Consider the following 17,266-nt stretch of genomic DNA (forward strand, 5'->3'; position numbering starts at 1 on the left):
CATGCCAAGGTTGCTTTGTCTGGTCCAGTTTGGGACTTCATGGCCTTCATGGGCCTGTCCCAAATTGTCAATGGACCAATACACAGGGTAGGACACACATTAGCTTTAGGCGTCACTTCAGGGTGAGTGGCTTGTGGTTTGCATATTGATCCCTTTGTGGTGGGGAGGGGCCAATTTGGACGGCATGCGCTTTGAGACCTATGAAATCTGATTGATTCCTGAGTGCTCTGGAGGATTTTCCAGTAGCCAATTTTGGTAATTTTGTTGAGGCTGTTTCCTAATTGTAGAACATTAGGGTGAGGAGGCCTGTTGACACAGTCACTTCAGTGTGTCTGGTCTGACACTGCAGAGCTCATTCTGCTCCTCAGTTCTCTTCATAGCTACGAGCAACAAAAGAGGCCAGGTAACAGCTGTAGCAGGCTGAACAGTGGTTAGAATGCATATCTGCAACTATCACATAGCGATGATGGCAGTGAAAAAGGTCCACCATTCCATTTCCATCAAGCAGAGCTCTTTCTAGTTAAAATGTTGTTACAACCTGCCTCAGTCAGTAGGACACTGTAACCACCACAAGCCTGCTGTTTAGGCACACCTGTTTAGGCAAGCATTCCCCGGAAGTGAACTTATGATTTTATTGTTTCGATAGGGGCTTTTGTTTTGCTCTTTCAAATGCTACAATGGAATACTTATTGTGTATTTTAATTATGTATTGATTATGTATTGATTTTATAGTTGACATATAAGTGGTACATAAATTAGATGACAATGAGGATGATAATAATATTGCTACATCAAGCCTCCTGTGTGTGAGAGAATCAGAAGTGGCATCAGACCAAATGGTAAAATGAGATGCTTTTTGGGATAGGAGCCTGGCCTCTATCATAAAAACCAAACAAGCTGAGTGTTTGCCTAGGCCCAAAAGTTGTGAGCAGGGCCACCAAGTGTGCATAGTGCCCCTGGAGGACAGTTGAGGAGAGCATGTCTAGACTGCACAATGCAAAAATAATTTCAGATTTGGGTGCAAGCCAAGGAGTTTGGCAGTTTCAACTCAACACAGAAAGTGCCAAACTCTGCACCTTTAACTTTCCTCTTTTTAGATCTGTGCTTAAAGGATTTCGGTGTGGGATAGTAAATGCCTGAGATTACAAGAACATCACTGCTTGGACCACTCAGAACTCGTGAGGTGGCAACGTGTGCTTACTCAAGTCTATTGCATGCTTACTCCTCCTTAGCAAGTCCTCCTTAGTTCAGTGGAACTTGCACCACAAACTTTGTACATGTTTACTTGGGGTGAATGTGCATAGGATTGCAGCCCTACTCTTAATAGATGAATTTAGGATTGCAATCTTAGCATAACAAAGAGGCTTCCTGCAGGATGATGTGTAATAAGATTTCCACTGAGGGAAAAGCAACTGTATCAGTGGAAAGACCTCGGGCGTGCAGAGAACAAGGGGAGTGTGGAAATGCTTTATTTCAGTTGCTGCATATGGTGAGGTGTTAGTTGGCATCAGGTTTTATAGCGAGACATTCTTAGGAGGGAAGTATTGATTGGGAAAACTGGCTGATAGCAAAAGAATAGTCCATTTCAGGGATAGGATTGGTAAGAGGAAAGCTTTTGAGAATAGACAGATGTTTCTCTGAAACAATCCTGAAATTGCAGCCTTGGGTGTATATTGAAGTCACTCCTATGCATGCATTAACTAGGAAGTAAGCACCATTGGGGGATGCGGGTAGTGCTGTGGGTTAAACCACAGAGCCTAGGACTTGCCGATCAAAAGGTTGGCGGTTCGAATCCCTGCGACGGGGTGAGCTCCTGTTGCTGGGTCCCTGCTCCTGCCAACCTAGCAGTTCAAAAGCAAGTCAAAGTGCAAGTAGATAAATACCGTATTTTTTGCACCATAACACTCACTTTTTCCCTCCTAAAAGTAAGGGGAAATGTCTGTGCGTGTTATGGAGGGAATGCCTACGGGTGGCATGCCTACGGATTTTCCTCCTCTAAAAACTACGTGTGTGTTATGGTCGGGTGCGTGTTATAGAGCGAAAAATACGGTAGGTATCGCTCCGGCAGGAAGGTAAACGGTGTTTCCGTGCGCTGCTTTGGTTCGCCAGAAGCGGCTTAGTCATTCTGGCCACATAACCCGGAAGCTGTACGACGGCTCCCTCGGCCAGTAAAGCGAGATGAGAGCCGCAACCCCAGAGTTGGCCACAACTGGACCTAATGGTCAGGGGTCCCTTTACCTTTTTTAAGCACCATTGAGCTCAGCTGGATTTATTTCTGGGTAAACATGAAATATTATTGGCTGCGTGACCTCAAAACTGTCCTGAGCCTGCAAGATATACATGGATATGGTTGTTGACAAGAGTTTTTCTGACACAGGCTTTTTAGGTGTTTGACTCTACTGTTGAATATGGGAACGTGTGGAGCCAAAGTATATATTGAGCTAAGCTGCATTGAAACCAGTCTGGCCTGGTTCAAAACTGTGATGTTAGCTTACAAGAGTATCAAGGCTGAAAGGAAGGCAGTAGGAAAAGCCCAAAGTCAGAGCAGAAAGTCATATTGAGGGCACCTTACTGCATGCATTGGGGTTCCGTACAAAAGCCATCATGTGTTAATACTATGCAGAATGGAGATTAGTAACACTAAGTATAATTCCTAGTGCCCATCTGGTTATTGAGACAGGTAAGAACATAGTCTGTGGTGTCCTATCCTGACCAGGCATGAATAGTATTTAGCCATGCTCAGGTACCCAGCTGTGAAATTTAGAGCCAATGCAAGAAACAGAAGACAAACCCCCTGAAATGATTCACATTTAGGGGTGCAGCATATTCTTTGATCACAGAAAACTACAGAGGTGCCTTGTGGATTTTCATGACCATGGAAATGCTCCAAGATTGCTGGTCACCCTAATTCTACAAGTTTAAAGCAGGCTGATCACTTTTCAAGTTTGTGAGCTTTTCTTTTTCTAGCTGGCTTCTCCTGGAAGAATTAAGCTGTTGGCAAGAGCTTATGACAGGTTGTTCCCCTTTGGGATTTCAAAGCATTCGTGGCAGGGAATGGCTTAGTGGTCTGTGAGCGCTTCATTTAAAGAAATCTTAATATGGGAAGCCTTAATTTGAGTCCTTCCTATATTAGACACAGAGATTGGCAGAGAATCTGGTGTTCCTGGGGCTATTAATGGGGAGACATGGTTAAATTTCCAAGAGGGCTCTCAAGAGTCTTGTGGGCAGAATAATGAAGAACTGGCATGTCAGCACTGTGCAATTTAGCCAGCGTCAAATATACCAAAGAGCTTTTATGCCAGAGCACAAAAAATGCACTTGGGACACTTGCAGTAAATAGCACTCCACTGAGATTCCTAGAATCTAAATGAGAAATCACTGCACAGGAACTGTCCATGCTAAGAAAATAGCAATCACTGTTCAGTAGCCATGAGGAGACTGCTATCCACACAGACTAGACCTCGGCACCTTTTTCAAACTGTCCTTGTAAGCAGGGTTCAGATGCTGTAGATCATGGATTGAGAAACACTTGGTCCTCCGGATGGTTTTGGACTCCCAGTGCCCATCAGTCCCATCCAGCATAAGCAGTGGCCAAGGATGATGGGAGTTGTAGTCCCATAACATGTGGAGGGCCACGTTTCCTATCCCTGTTGCAGATAAAGATTCCACAAGAAAGCCTTGATTCACTTTCTTATCTTCCTCCACTCATTATTCATTCATACAGACTGCAGCCAGAGTTTTCCCCGAAACAGCTGATGTAACATCTAAAATCACCTCCTCCTGGTCTAAACTCAGAAACACCACTTTGCCCTCATCTCCCTTGAACATCCTTTCAGATCAGTTTCCCTTGAAGGTCTGCCATCTCCTGAATGACTCCATTGCCAGCACACCCATCTGTCAGGTCACACCTTTAGAACTACACTTGGTAGCTTCCTCCGCTTTCATGTGAGGAATGTTAGAGCTCCATCTCGGGCTCCTCTGTGCCCCAGTAATGGACGAACTTGCCACTCATACCAGGTTTTTCTTTTCTGCTGTTGACTGTATAGCTTTGCAATCATGAGCAACCTGAAATCCAGTGTGGTCAGAATGGAGTTTGATTTTCCCATATATAGTCAGGGTACCATGATGCATTTTGCTCAGCCTCCTTTCAAGACCTCAAGCATCCCTCTGTGATTACTTTCTAGTGACTAAGTCATCCGCAGCATCTGGGCTAGCATCCAAAGTTCTTGCTTGTGGCCCAGATTATTACAATATTGCCTTCTCTACCTGTGTGATACTTTCCTCACTCCATTCATGGCCCCATCCTTGCCTCTGTACTACTGTTTAGCATGCTGATTCAGGACCCAGTTTTCTGTTTCCTTTGCCATGCTTCTCTCTTGCCTTTACACCAGGGCTGACTACACTCAACTCCCATCACCCTCAACCATCATAGCCTTTAGTTAGGGTTGATGGGAGTTGCAGTCCAATAGTATTTGGGGGACCACAGGTTAGCCATCCCTGGCTTACATGATCAATCTAGTTTTATTCTCATTCTGAGGGTGATTCTATTCCTAATATTTCCCAGTTTCTTCCTAGGCTACAACACAATAGGCCACCTGTCCTGTTGTTTGTTGAAAGTCCTCCTTTTTGTGACTGTGCTTAAATGCTTTGTTTCCTGCATCTATCCCAACAACAAACACCTGGAGTTTGGGAGGTAAATGTCTAAAGAAGGAATAGATTGCTACCTCTTTCGCAAGCCAGGGGAAATTGTCGCCACAACTCCTGGTTATTTCATTACTTCTGTGATCTTGGGTGTGTGTATGTGTAGGGTGTCTTAACAGCAGGAAAATTTAAACCTGGACTTGGCCTTAATAGTTCTGAGAATAGAGTTACTAACTGGCAGTGGGTGTCTGTGTTTGGACTGAAATCACCATGACTGACTTGGGGATTGCAGGGGGTGGGAAGGTTGCAGTTTGTATAAGGTTCTTTTTGAATTTGTACTACCTTCCAGTTTTTTAGTGTGTCTTCAGTTCACATGGTATAACGGAACATCTGGCTGGATCTAATTTAGTGGCTGGACAGGCATTCCCCCTGTATGTTGGGATGGGGAACCTGTAGCCCAGCAGACACTGCTGAATTGCAGCTCCAGTCACCCCTGACTATTGAACATGCTGGCTGGGGCTGATGGGAGCTGGAGTCCCAACATCATCTGGAGGGCCACAGCTTTCCCCATCCGTACTGTATCTAAATCCCACCATAGCATTTCTGCCCCTGTTGGTCTACACAACTGACTGCAACCTGCATGGGATCAGGACCTTCTCACAGAAAGCATGTGGGTGGCCTGGCGTGGATCCATAGGGGAGAAAGCATTTGCTCCATTGGATGTCAGACCTGGCCCATGAAACAGTTTTATCAGGCTCTTGGCAGCCCTGCCAAATGCTAACCATGTGGTATGCATTTTGCCCATGGTTTCATATGCAAGGAGAGGAAATTTGTTTGCAAATGTTGCGAGATATGTGAGTTATTCCATACTTTAAATGTGATTATTGGGAGGGGGGTGTTATAAACAGTGCCCCGTCTGATAGCTACGCAGAGGCTGAATTGTAAAGCCTGGCCACCTGTGAGGAGGTCGGGCTGTGCATCAAACTATACTTCCGGTTTCCGGACTACTGCCTGGAGAATAGAGTGGTCCCTGAGAACACAGAACTTGGCCATCCCTGCGCTACAGCACTGAGCCAGGAGTGTGGGAAACGGCTGTCTATATGTGCCCCTAAAACTGAAGCCTGTCTCTCAAAATGTCCTACTCGAGCCTCATTTGTGCCGCTTTCCGTATATAAGCCTGTTACTGTCTTGTCGCAATAGCACACAGAACCTTCAAACCATTCCCTATAACTTTTCCCTTTCCCCTCTTTAATTTCCTGGCTGCAGGCTTAAGATCAGCAAACCTAAACCAGCAGCAAACTTAATGAGGAGCATCTGTACAGAAAGGGCATGCACGTGGAAGTGTGTGTGTGTGTGTGTGTGTGTGTGCACGCACGCACGCACGCGGGTGCGCTTACACACACAGATGTGTGCGAACCCACGGGGCTGGACAGCAGGAGGTCTACCTGTCAGAACTCTGAGGCTGCCTTGAACTCATCTTATTGTGGGAAAGAAGCCAGTGCTGATATAAGGCACAGTGCAAGCCCAGACTGAGACAGTGGCAAGACTTCCTCTGTTGCCCATTTACTGGGCAAGTTGTGCTGTACAATGTAGTGCTCACAGCCAAGGTTTATGTTATATCCCACTTTTCTTCCATCATGGAACCCAAGGCAGTGGACATGGGATTCCCAGGTGGTCTCTCATCCAGGCACTGACCAGACCCAAACCTGCTTAGCTTCAGCAAGGAGTGGTCCAATGTGCCTTCTGACCACAGCCAGACCTAGTCTCGTTTCTATCTAGTGTGCCATTTTCCCTAGATGAAAGTTGTGTGGGGCAACCCCAGTAGCTTGTGGCAGCACTCAAATGGATGAAGGTGTGCTTGTACACCAACTCAAGACTGGCTTTCCAGTCCTCAGGTGTGAAACCTATGAAGTAGCCGTCAGGAAGACAGTGGCTTAGATTGCATGCTAGGGTGTATTGTCCTCAAAGGGCTCCAGGCATCCTTCGTTTTAGGTATTAAGCAACGTGGCTGTTAAAAGTATTATGTTTCTGAATAGGACTGTTACATGCATGAATTTAGTGCCCATCCTGTCTCATACCTTACTATCCTTACACTGACTGTTTACATTCTGTCTGTTTACTAGTTATATATAGCCACACTGTTATACTAAGCAAGCCCTATCTCACACAGATTTCTACCCTTCTCACACACTGAAATTAATTCCATCCCCCACTTTTGTTCTGAGCAGGGCCAGAGCTTACTCAGATGCTGCCATTCGCAAGAGGGGACATCCTTATGCACACAACCATGCGTGTGCTTTATCAAAAGCGCATCCCAGGGTGTCCCACTAAGCCACCGGGCAGTACAATAAAACACTTTGGCTCCTAAGAAGAGAACAACAAGAGTAGTTGGCCTTTCCACATGCAGTTCACAGGAGTGATTTTGCTATGCATCAACACCAGGAACAAAACTCATTCAAAGCTGACCCTTTTGGGGGCTCTTAATGTCTTTGCCAACTTGGGATGGACAGTTGGAAATGGAAAATAAGCCAATAGTAAAGGCTCCCAGCCCCATTACCTCTGAGCAGCAAATTTAATGAGGAGCATCTGTAGGAAAGGAGATGCATTGGTGTGGCCATGGACATGCATATGGATGTACATGGCTGTTTTGAGCATGAGGAGTATGTATGGTCCTTAACTAGGGAGTGTATTCCAATCTACATGTGGCTCCATAACATGCCTGGATACTTTCCCTGGGATAGTCCCAGCCTCTCTTTTGAGATGCTCCCTCCATAGCAGTGATCTTGTATTCCAGCCACCTTTTTATCCCTGCACATATAAGCTAAGGTTGACCTTCCTATGAGTACAGTGGATCTGCAGCCCTGGTATTGCACAGCATAGAGCCTTTTCAGGTGTGACGGTTGGCTGTCTGTTTGGAGGATAGGCTCCCACATCCCCTCTTGCACACAACAGGGGGCCGTGTTGCCTGCTGCTTGCCAGCCTGCACTGGTGCCCAACTATGCAGCAGGCAAACAGGGTTCAATTCATTTCCAGAGACATCATCCCTCTAGATAATCTCACATGCATCAGTGCCATTTGCCAGCACACCATTGCCCTTTCTAGTCACACCTACCCCATGCGCAGCATCCTCCCCCCCCCCCCCCCCCCCGGCTACCCAACTCTAAGCAGCTTTCTGCTTTAAAGCAAAAAGAGCCAACAAATGGCACTTTGACAGCCTATCAGCCCAATGTATTGCTGGGTAGGATCCCTCTCTAATTTGGGCTGTTCTGGAGAGAAATCCCTTAAAAAGATGCCTAGTCCCAAGCTGCTAGCTGCAGCTGCTGGATGGGAGTGATAGAACCATTTGCGCCTATCAGTTTTAGCTCTATTCTCTCCCTCCCTGCCTGCGCTGCCCCCCTCCCATGCCTTTTCACTTTTCCTGGCTATCTCAGCCAAGGAGCAGAACTGACCGGCAGTAAAGAGACCCAAGCCGATAGACAGCATCTTTCCCCAACAGACCTAGCAGTGAGAATTTGGGCTGTTGTTCATTTGAGACATGAAAGAGCAAGTTCTGCGTATGCCTGTCTACTGGTCTCCTCGGCCTCACATTTTCCGGCATATCCCCCTCCACATTCCCTGCTTTGCCTTTTCCAGCATCCAGGCAAGGGAGAAAAAATCCCAAAGATTTTTCTGTTTTTGTTTTGCTTTGTTTGTTTGCTCTTTCTTTTTAAAATAGCTGACTCTGTGGGAGCAAGAGACTCCCCTCTCCCCCAAACAGCGTGATTGTCAAAAGAGCCAGTCCAGGAAACAAACCACTTTTGACCTTTTAAGGCTTGTTTTTACATTTTTATTTTATTTTAAACACAAGCCCTCTCCCAGAAAGCCTGGGGTGTTGTCTGCAAAACACAAAACCCCCATTGCTTATAAAAATTACACCCTGCAGGAAAAAGTTCTCTCATTCCAAGTAATCGCGCCCCCCTCCGCAACTCCTTTCCAACCTTTTCAAAGTAACAGCAAGAAAAGTTTTGTTAACCGGCTGCAAATGTTAAAACTCTAAGGATTAACAACAACAGCAACAAAAACCCCTAACATTATTTAGGAAGATTGGACACTTCCTAGGGTTTTGTGCCCCCCCTCCATCCGCCGGAGCAAAGGACGTTTCCTTGTTCTTTGCAGAAAAAACTTGTTTCAGGGTGGTTCCCCCCTCCCCTTTCACTTCTCCTGTTCTTTGTTTAAAAACAAACAAACAAACCTTTATTTTGGTAACCAAACATACTTTCTTTCTGTGCTGGGGCAGCACTTAAAGCACGGCAAGGGGGGTGGTAACCCTTTATAGCCCTTGTCTAAAATGCTGGTGACTTTGATTTTCCTCTGTCAGTTTTGGATGTTATTCCCTTACTAAGCAGCGTCTCTCTCTCCCCTTCTCTCCCCCCCCCCAAGTAATCACAAACATGCATGAAAAAGAGAGAAGGGGGGGGGTGGCAAAGGGAAAGTCTTAAATCAGTCCCAAAGCCAGACAGACGTTTTAATCAAATCAAATTAGAATCAGCAGCGGTTTTGGGGTGGGGGGAAGATGAGGCGCATGGCAAGAACCCCCCGCCGCCCCATCCCCCCTCTCAAAACTGAATGAGATGCGAGCCCTTACCTGGACCCCCCCCAGCAACACATAGCATAGTAGACTCAGAGTTTGGGCTGGGGGCGACGCTGCGGGTTAGCAGGCAAACGGTTTTGTTCCGAAGCTCCTGGCGCAGAGTGAAAAAATTGCCTTTCTCCCCGGCTGGCTCTGCCCCCGGTTCCGTTCCTTTTTTTCCCTCCCCCCTTTTCCCTATTTGTTTTGGTTTGTGTTTGCTGGGTGTTAGGTGGGAAAAGTTGTCTGTACGCTTTTTTTTTTTTTTTGGTATGTGTGCAAAGTTTTCACCACTCTCTGTCTCTCTCTCTCACTCTCTCTCTCTCTCTCTCTCTCCTCTTCCACCTCCCGTGATTTGCTCTTTTGATTGGTGTCCAGGAATGTAAGAATATAAAAAAGAAAAAGGGGAAAAAAGTGCATACACCCTCTCTCGAAGCGGCTGCCTTTCCTTTTTCCCTCCCTTCCTTTTTTTTAACTCAAGTGTTAAGCAGAACCAGGTTGCTTTCAAGAATGTATTTGATGCAATTGTATACAAGCGGAGGGTCATTCATTTCTTTCTCCTTCTCTCTCTCTCCCCCCCCACCTCTCCACCCCACATTTGCCACCCACCTCAACATACCCCACTGCAGCTCTTCAAACTTTGGGGTGGGGAGGGGCAAGAGAAAGGTAAAGGAGCCAGCAGCATGCATTTCCCTCAAAGTAAAGAAGGAAGCGGGAGAAAACTTTTGTTTTGTTTCGTTAAAGAACTATCCAGAGGAAATGCCAGCCCACCATACCCCACCCTAACCCCCTCCCAACCCCGCTCTCTAGATCTCTGGATGCTGCCAAGTTTTGCTAGTAGCATTTTTTAACAAAACAAAACAAAAAAAGAAGGAAGAAGAAAAAGAAGAAGGGGGGGGGGTCTTCCAGTAAATGCTGGAGAAATTGAACGTGCTTGTGAGGGCTCAGTTGAGGTTCTCAGTGGGGAGAGGTGGGCTGGCTTCCCTGCGCAGGAGGGGAGGCCTGCAGAAAGGTACCCGGGACTCCTACCTGCTCTGAACTCCATCTGGTTAAAGCCCCAGTCCGGCGCAGCCCTTGAAGGTAGGTGTGTGGCTGGATGCTTCCTTTCGCCGAGGGGTCTGCATGGAGTCTGCTGCCTCCTTTATTCTGGGCCAGGATTAATAATCCCATTTGCCAATCCCACTCACTAGGGTTTGGTTGTGGGTTTGGTTTTTGTGTGTGTGTGTGGTTTGTTGTTGTTTTTTAATTTGGTGAAGATATTCACGAAACCTTCCCCCTTTCCTCCTTTCTGACGCGTAAAGCTTTAACCACAAAGCAAAGCCCAGTCCCAGAGGGTGGGAGTATGTGGGGGGGCATGGGGGGAGGAGGAGAGGCACCGCAGATTGGCTCCTCTCCCCTACAGAGAGACAAGGCGAGGTGAGTGTGTGAAGCCACCCTGTCTCGGGCTGAAATGCCAGATTTGGAAAAGGGAGGTGGAGGGAGATGTGGGGGGGGGGAGGAAGATGGGGGGGAAGGGGTGGGGATAGACGGGAGAAACTGACCCATTCTCTTTCTCCACTTCTTTCGCCTTTCCTCATGCTTCCCGTTCTGACTCCCTGCAGTACTTGCCTGTCTAAGAATCCCCTTGGCCCAGACTTTTGGCCCGGTCTGCGGCAGGCTTTTTGACATCCGCGCCCCAGCCAAGTGCCAAGCAACTGGGGCCCGCGGCTGCCTTCCCACTGCCCTTTTGCAGGAAACAAAACACAATGGCTTGCCAGTGGGTTGTTGTCGGATGCTTGTCCCATTCTCACAATCGGAGTGGTGGCGTTTAGTCACCAGCAGGTGACTAAACCTCCAGGCGACAGATGTCATGAAAGGCTGATGTAGGAGTGAGTACCGAGAGATAGTTTGCTCAGCAGGCAGGCAGTCAAGGGCATTGGTAAGGGGGCCTTTTGTCTCTTTCTCTTCGCCCAGAGAAAAAAAAAATCATACACATTTGTCTCTCATTCATCCCAGTGTTCTTCCTTCCGTTCCTTTGTGTGTAATATATACATATATAGGTTCTGATCGTAATTCATTAATCAGCAAAAGACTTGTCAGTCCTATTTCAACACAAGGCTTGTGACTCAGCACTCTGCTTTCCAACTTTAGGGGCAACCTCCCTTACGCTGAATGGACTCATTGGAAAGGGGCTCTAATGAGGAAACAGGGGAGGCTGCAAAAGCGTTCAGGGGGTTGTTTGAAGGGGGGCATTAGGTTTGCTGCAGAGGAAGTATTCCTTTAGAAATAGCCATGCAAGTGATATGTATGGGAATGGAAACGTTAATACTGACGTGATAGCAGCACCCTACTTAATGAAAGATAATGTTGTATCTCTCATAGAACCCTTACAACTTAGCATAGCTTTCCCCACCCCACCAGTTCTGAGCACTGGTTTGGTTGTTCATATTTGTCCACTTAGTATACACTGATATGTCCCATTCATCAGGGTTTGCACACATGTAACCATGCAAGCAAGCAATTTTTTTGACAGGCCCCAGTTCTGCAGACCTTGCAGATGCAACATCTCCGTTAGCAAATTGTCAGCATAAGTGGTTCTGATCCAGCAAACCTCCACTGCATTAGTTTGGGTGTTTGCATTCCGTCCCTTCTGCTACCCAGTTGCTGAGCTCTGGGATTGTTTTTTGTTGTTTTTTGTTGGGGCTTTTGAGCTGCGTTGAAATGTATTTTCCCCCACCCCATGTTGCTTAAAAAAGTTATCTGACAAAAGAAATTCTCTCTTTGAATTTAAATGGCTAAGAAATTGTTTATTTTCAATTACCCTTCCTTTGATTAGGACTGACTTTGCTGATGGGAGTCTTTCTAACTAGATGAGGACTTTGGAAATAAACTTCACATTTAAAATAAACTATCAAATGTTATTAAAGCTGGCATGTCAGGTATATAGCAAAAGTGAAGGAAAAAAGGAACCAAAGCTTGTTTATTCGCATTACTAAATATTTACATATTTTGCAAACAAGAAAAGCAAGGGAGAGAAGGGCTTTGTGCTGTACAAGGAAATCCAATCACTTCATCCAAAATTAATTGCGTTCGTGAATATATATGTTTTTTCATTGTTAAAACCTGACTCGTTATTTACATGGAAAAACTATTATGGGGCTTTGAACTTTAGGAAAGAGGGGTTGGGGGACGTATTCCTTTTTTCCCCTTGCAGGCTTTCGCGCAGTGCTTTGTGTAAAAACAAAGGCACTCACAGACACAACTAATTTTAGCATTTCCAGCCCTCCAAGAGCCTTGTGCCTCCAAAAGGTGAAATTTAGCATTTTTCTCAAATGTAGTTTGAACCACTCAGCATTTTAAGTCTTATAAAATGTTTTAAGCTGTGAATTCTTGGACTTTCCATTCTTTATTTAAAGTAACTATTCACTTAACTGTTTCACACACCCATTTATTTCTTAGTCATTGGAGATTTATGTACCTCCAATAGGGCCAAGGTGAACTGATATTTCTTTTGTGTACAGAATAAATAAATCTAAGGTAAGCAGCAGCAGTCCAATTTATATATTTACAAGAAACTGAGTCCTGCACAAAGCGCTGCCTTTTCTTTTTGTCTAGACACAAGTTTACATGTTTGTAAAATGCGTAGAAGTTTTCAGGCACATCGCTGCCTAGTCCTTGTTCCATGCTGTGTTTTCTTGAGCCTGCTGCAAAAGAGTGCAGAATTAGTTGAAATGGGCTTTGAGGGTTGTATGAGGGAAGGTGCAGTATGGGACCCAGAAAGGCATATCCCAAGTTGTGAGTTTTTGGTTCTTGAGCTAAAGAAGAGATGCTTCTATTTGAAGATAAATTTCTTTTCTAGCAGATAAACTCTGAACCTTGAACTTCTAGATTTTATTTTATTTTTATTTTATTTACAAAGGGGCATTTGGGAAGCATGGAGCGTAAAAGACACCCATCATGTGCCAAGGACGTGTGAAAAATATGTGACCTGTGTTTTGTCCTCCTGTATTAAAAATGCTCTAGAGCAACAGCCAGCCCTTGAAATCAGAAGGATCCTGTAAAACAAATTGTGACTGCCAGTCTTAGCTAGAACTGACCACATGCCGTGAAAATGCTAATATGCAGTAGCAGCCAAGGAAATTTCAAAAAAGGTTTGAAAATTAATAGTGAAGGGGTTCACAACATGCTTGTTTCCCAGTACATATAAGCATATTCCTTTACAACAGGGCTGGGAGACCCTGTGGTCCTTCAGATGTTGCTGGACTACAACTCTCATCATCCTTGGCCATTGGCCATGCTGGCTGGGGCTGGTGGGAGTTGGAGTCCAGCAGCATCTGGAGGGCCATAGGTCCCCCAGCCCTACTTTGACAATAGAGTTTTTTCACATTCCATGAAACATGGTGGAATAGAGACCCGGATCTAGATCACAGTTCATCAACTTCCCGTCCTGGATAAGCAGTAGTTGGGTCCAGAAATTTAGACGAGAGGCATGCCCGAAGCACACAGTGGGAATTTACAGACTGAAAGAGCAGCAGCTGTGTCATACCACCAGTTTATAAAACTTGCGAAGACTATTTGCATCCTTTGGGTCGTTATGGGTTATGTGAGTTGTAATTTGGTACATCAGAACCTGGGGCAGAGGCACTCTGAATAGGAGAAAGGGCACACGTACCTTAAGAGATTTGCATTCCAGATTAACAGCCAGGCCTGTTTGGTAACTGCAGCTGACCCAAAGGGCACATTATTTTGCCTTACAAGACGAAGGGCTCATCTACATTTTGCTTATCCCGGGTCTGAGTGATTTTCTGCTTGTCTCGTGCTTTCTAGGCACGGCACGGGGTCTGAGCAGTTTACCGTTTGCCCCTTTGCTTTCCCCGGGAACACCAGCTCTTGACAGCTGAATTGGAGCAAATGTCAGTCCTTGGGAAACCTAATTGACATTTACTCTGATTCGGTGATAAAGAGAGGGGTTTCCCCGGGGGGGGGGGGGGGAGCAGTGGAACAAGGGCAAGTGTGGATGAGCCCTAACACATTTGACCGTAGGTACTAATTCTAACCATTGTGGAAGCCAAAAGACAAGGGGAGCCCCTTTTGCTCTCCAAAATAATTCTTGCTTCTCACAGGCAGCTTCCTTCTTAAGGCTTAAAATAATACAAATTTCTCCTCTGCCAAAAGATGTATATTCAAGTGTTCCAGGAATTGTACTTTAAAAAAGCAACCTAACCCTAATTGTGTGGTTGGGAAATACATATTAGTGTATATTTTGTGAGCTTTGTTCTCGTAAGTTTTCTTTTTCAGAACTATTGGTGAGGAATGACATATACAGGACACTGAGAATGTGGGGGAGCACTGGCTGGAGTTTGAGGAGTTATACAGAATGAAGCTCCACTTCCTGGCCACTTTAACCCACCCACAGATTACCCTGGTTTTACAACAAATTCTGCCTTCACCTTTTAAGTGTCGTTCTACAACCGTGAGGTCTCAAAACATACTTTTTTAAAAGTGAGATTTTTAGGGTTCTGGCTGGAACACAGATGTTTCCCTGAAGCCAGAGCCGCTTCAGATGTTATAAAACTGGGGGAATAGACAGACAGGAAGCACAAGAGTGATGCTTTTTTCGCTCCTGCGGTTCTCTGTTGTCATCTCAAATAGAACCTTTAAATTTCACCCTCTTGGGGAGTTGCAGAAATGCCCACGGTTCCATTTCAGCTTATTCATTTCATTGCAGCAAGTGTGCATGTGTGAAAAATCTACTTTGGATAATATGGGGGCGGGGGACATTAGGAAGCAGGCATGTAAACCCTAACCGTAGAAGCCTCTCTATGTTATGTAGGTGGTTATATGCCTTGACAAAAGGACTACTGCAGCATTGTCAGTGTGCTCTTTAGTTGATATATGCTCTCTGGCTAATTAATGTGGAGTAAATACCATCCTCGCTTGTTGTTTTTTATTACCCCAGCCATTAAAAAGACTGATCAAGATTGCTTCATGTGGCAACTCTTAAAAGATTTGAAAAACAAGCTTGAGTAAAGATAAAGTGCTTTAACGCTTTGCCTTTCTGCATTAAGTGATCTTGTGAATGTCTTGTTAGGTCTGCTAAATTGATCCAGCTTGGATCTGACAGCCAGATACATATAAATTCTGTTCGCTCTTTGCCTTTGCCTCAGGCAGTCTTCCATCTCCTCAGCATTCCTGGACCACATTCACACAGTTACTTTAACCAGCCATTTGCTGTGCTTAATGCTCCCTAACTCCTGTATTATTCACACTGTGAACGCAGCAGTAGGAAGAGTACGGATCCCACTTTTAATACCATACTTCTTGTTCCTTACATCTGCAGGAATATTGTGGAAATAAAACCTTCTTTTCCCCCTTTCCAGGGTGCCTCTTGACAACTGCAGAAATTATAGCTTAATTGCCCTCTAGGAAGTAGAGTTAAGAGGAATTCTGGGATACCTGCACATGACATCACTGAATGGGATCTCCTGGGGCATTAGGTAGTCTATTTCTTAAAATGCATATTAATTGTACAGAAATCAAAGTACGGTTTTTAGAACTCAGAAGTACCTAACGTTGCTTTTGTGGTACTCTTGTAAATGCCACCAAAAGCAGTTCCGACTCTCTTTCCTCCCACAGCAATGAATTGTGGCCGACTCCAGTTTGCATGTCCAAGCACCCCTTTAATGAGGAGGTGATCGGTTAAAGGCTTTCTTCTCTTTTCAATCTCCATTAAATAACCACCAAGCATCCTGCCATCTTGCATCCTGCCATCTTCAGCGCTTTCGTGAACTCCTTTCTATTCCTTCCCGCTGCCCATTTTTAAAATCTCTTCAGCCATTTTCCTGAAGTATTGGTACTTTGTGCCATGGAATGCACTTTGCCTCCTTACCAGAAAAGTGAGATATCCTCATTTCAGATTGAGATGTAGGTCAGAAAGGGACTTGCCCAAATCTGCCAGGGACGTGTCAGAGTGAAGATTTGAGCCCACATTCCCCATATGTCAGGCGGGTGCTCTGGCCTTTTGAGATGTCCTTCCAGAGAGCAGCAGGAAGTCCCTCAGTCCCACAGCCACCCTTCTGATCACTCTTAGCAGACCAGAGATTCTTCCATGGACTGTTAGAGTTTTGGAAGTTTTGAAGGCTTCTTCTTCTCTGGCCTTCTCATGAAGAAGTCAGCCTCTGCGGGTCATGTCCTTGCTCGACACTTAGCCCAATCCCTGGCATGAGGCCGAGCCATTCCTTACATGGAAGCATAGGGTACCACCTGGTTCACAAAGTCCTGGCAGGCTGCCTAGCTCTACCATTGGCAGCCCTGCCTCTCTCACCTCCCTCCCCCCACCCTGCTGCATCGCAGGAAGCACTGTGGGTGGTTTTGAGCTCACCAGAGAGGGGTGAGTCCTTCCCCCAATCTCTAGAGGCGCCAGCACTAGCCAAACCTCCCACTGCCAATGTTTGATTGAGCTCCTTCCCAGCCTCTCCCTCCCCCCACTTCCCCAATAGCTATTCTTATTGAGTGGTTTGTTGTTGTTTTGGCAAAGGTTTAAATAAGGGCAGTGGGACAGGAGAATCATATAACATTTCTGGCTCTTCCGTCAGCCTGCAGTGATATCACTAGGAAGATCCCACAGGCATCAGGCTGAAATCCTAGCTGTTAGTACTGTAAACCAGCCTTCCCCAACCTGGTGCCCTCCAGATGTTTTGGACTACAACTCCCGTCAGCCTGTGCCTGATGCTCTCCAGCACACCCAGGCTGTGGCTGATGGGAGTTTTAGTCTGAAATGTCTGGGGAGCTCCGGGTTGGCGAAGGTTGCTGCAAACCCTAGCAATGGCTGCTGGTTCTATTCTCCATGCTATAAATATATGCTGATGTTACAGAAAGATGCTGCTCTCTTCTCTTCCAGCCCTTCCCCTCTTGCCTCTCATTCATTCCTTGCTCCCGCTCCACCACATGCCTGTGCTGTCTTCCCACAGCTGCTCTTTTCAAGTTCATAACCCTCTCGCTCGAGGTTCCCCTCTTACCTGTTTCCTATCCATCCACTAA

The 17,266-nt window shown here is 45.8% G+C and overlaps 1 protein-coding gene across 3 annotated transcripts in view; it reads right to left on the reverse strand.

Moving 5' to 3' along the window:
- The window catches only part of CLCF1 (cardiotrophin like cytokine factor 1), a 51,171-nt gene extending 40,513 nt beyond the window's left edge, over window positions 1–10,658 (reverse strand). For 2 of the 3 annotated variants that reach the window (XR_013394050.1, XM_028739839.2), the window contains exon 1: window positions 9,266–9,490. Coding sequence is in view for 2 of the 3 variants with exons in the window: in XM_028739839.2 (XP_028595672.2) it covers window positions 9,266–9,293 (28 nt within the window). In the remaining variant the exon portion in view is untranslated. Of the gene's footprint in view, window positions 1–9,265; window positions 9,491–10,276 lie in introns of those variants that run through there. The other variant, XM_077933393.1, reaches the window with a different exon arrangement.
- Window positions 10,659–17,266: the final 6,608 nt, after the last annotated feature.

The sequence above is a fragment of the Podarcis muralis genome, chromosome 1, assembly GCF_964188315.1.
Source record: "Podarcis muralis chromosome 1, rPodMur119.hap1.1, whole genome shotgun sequence".
Lineage (NCBI taxonomy): Eukaryota > Metazoa > Chordata > Lepidosauria > Squamata > Lacertidae > Podarcis > Podarcis muralis.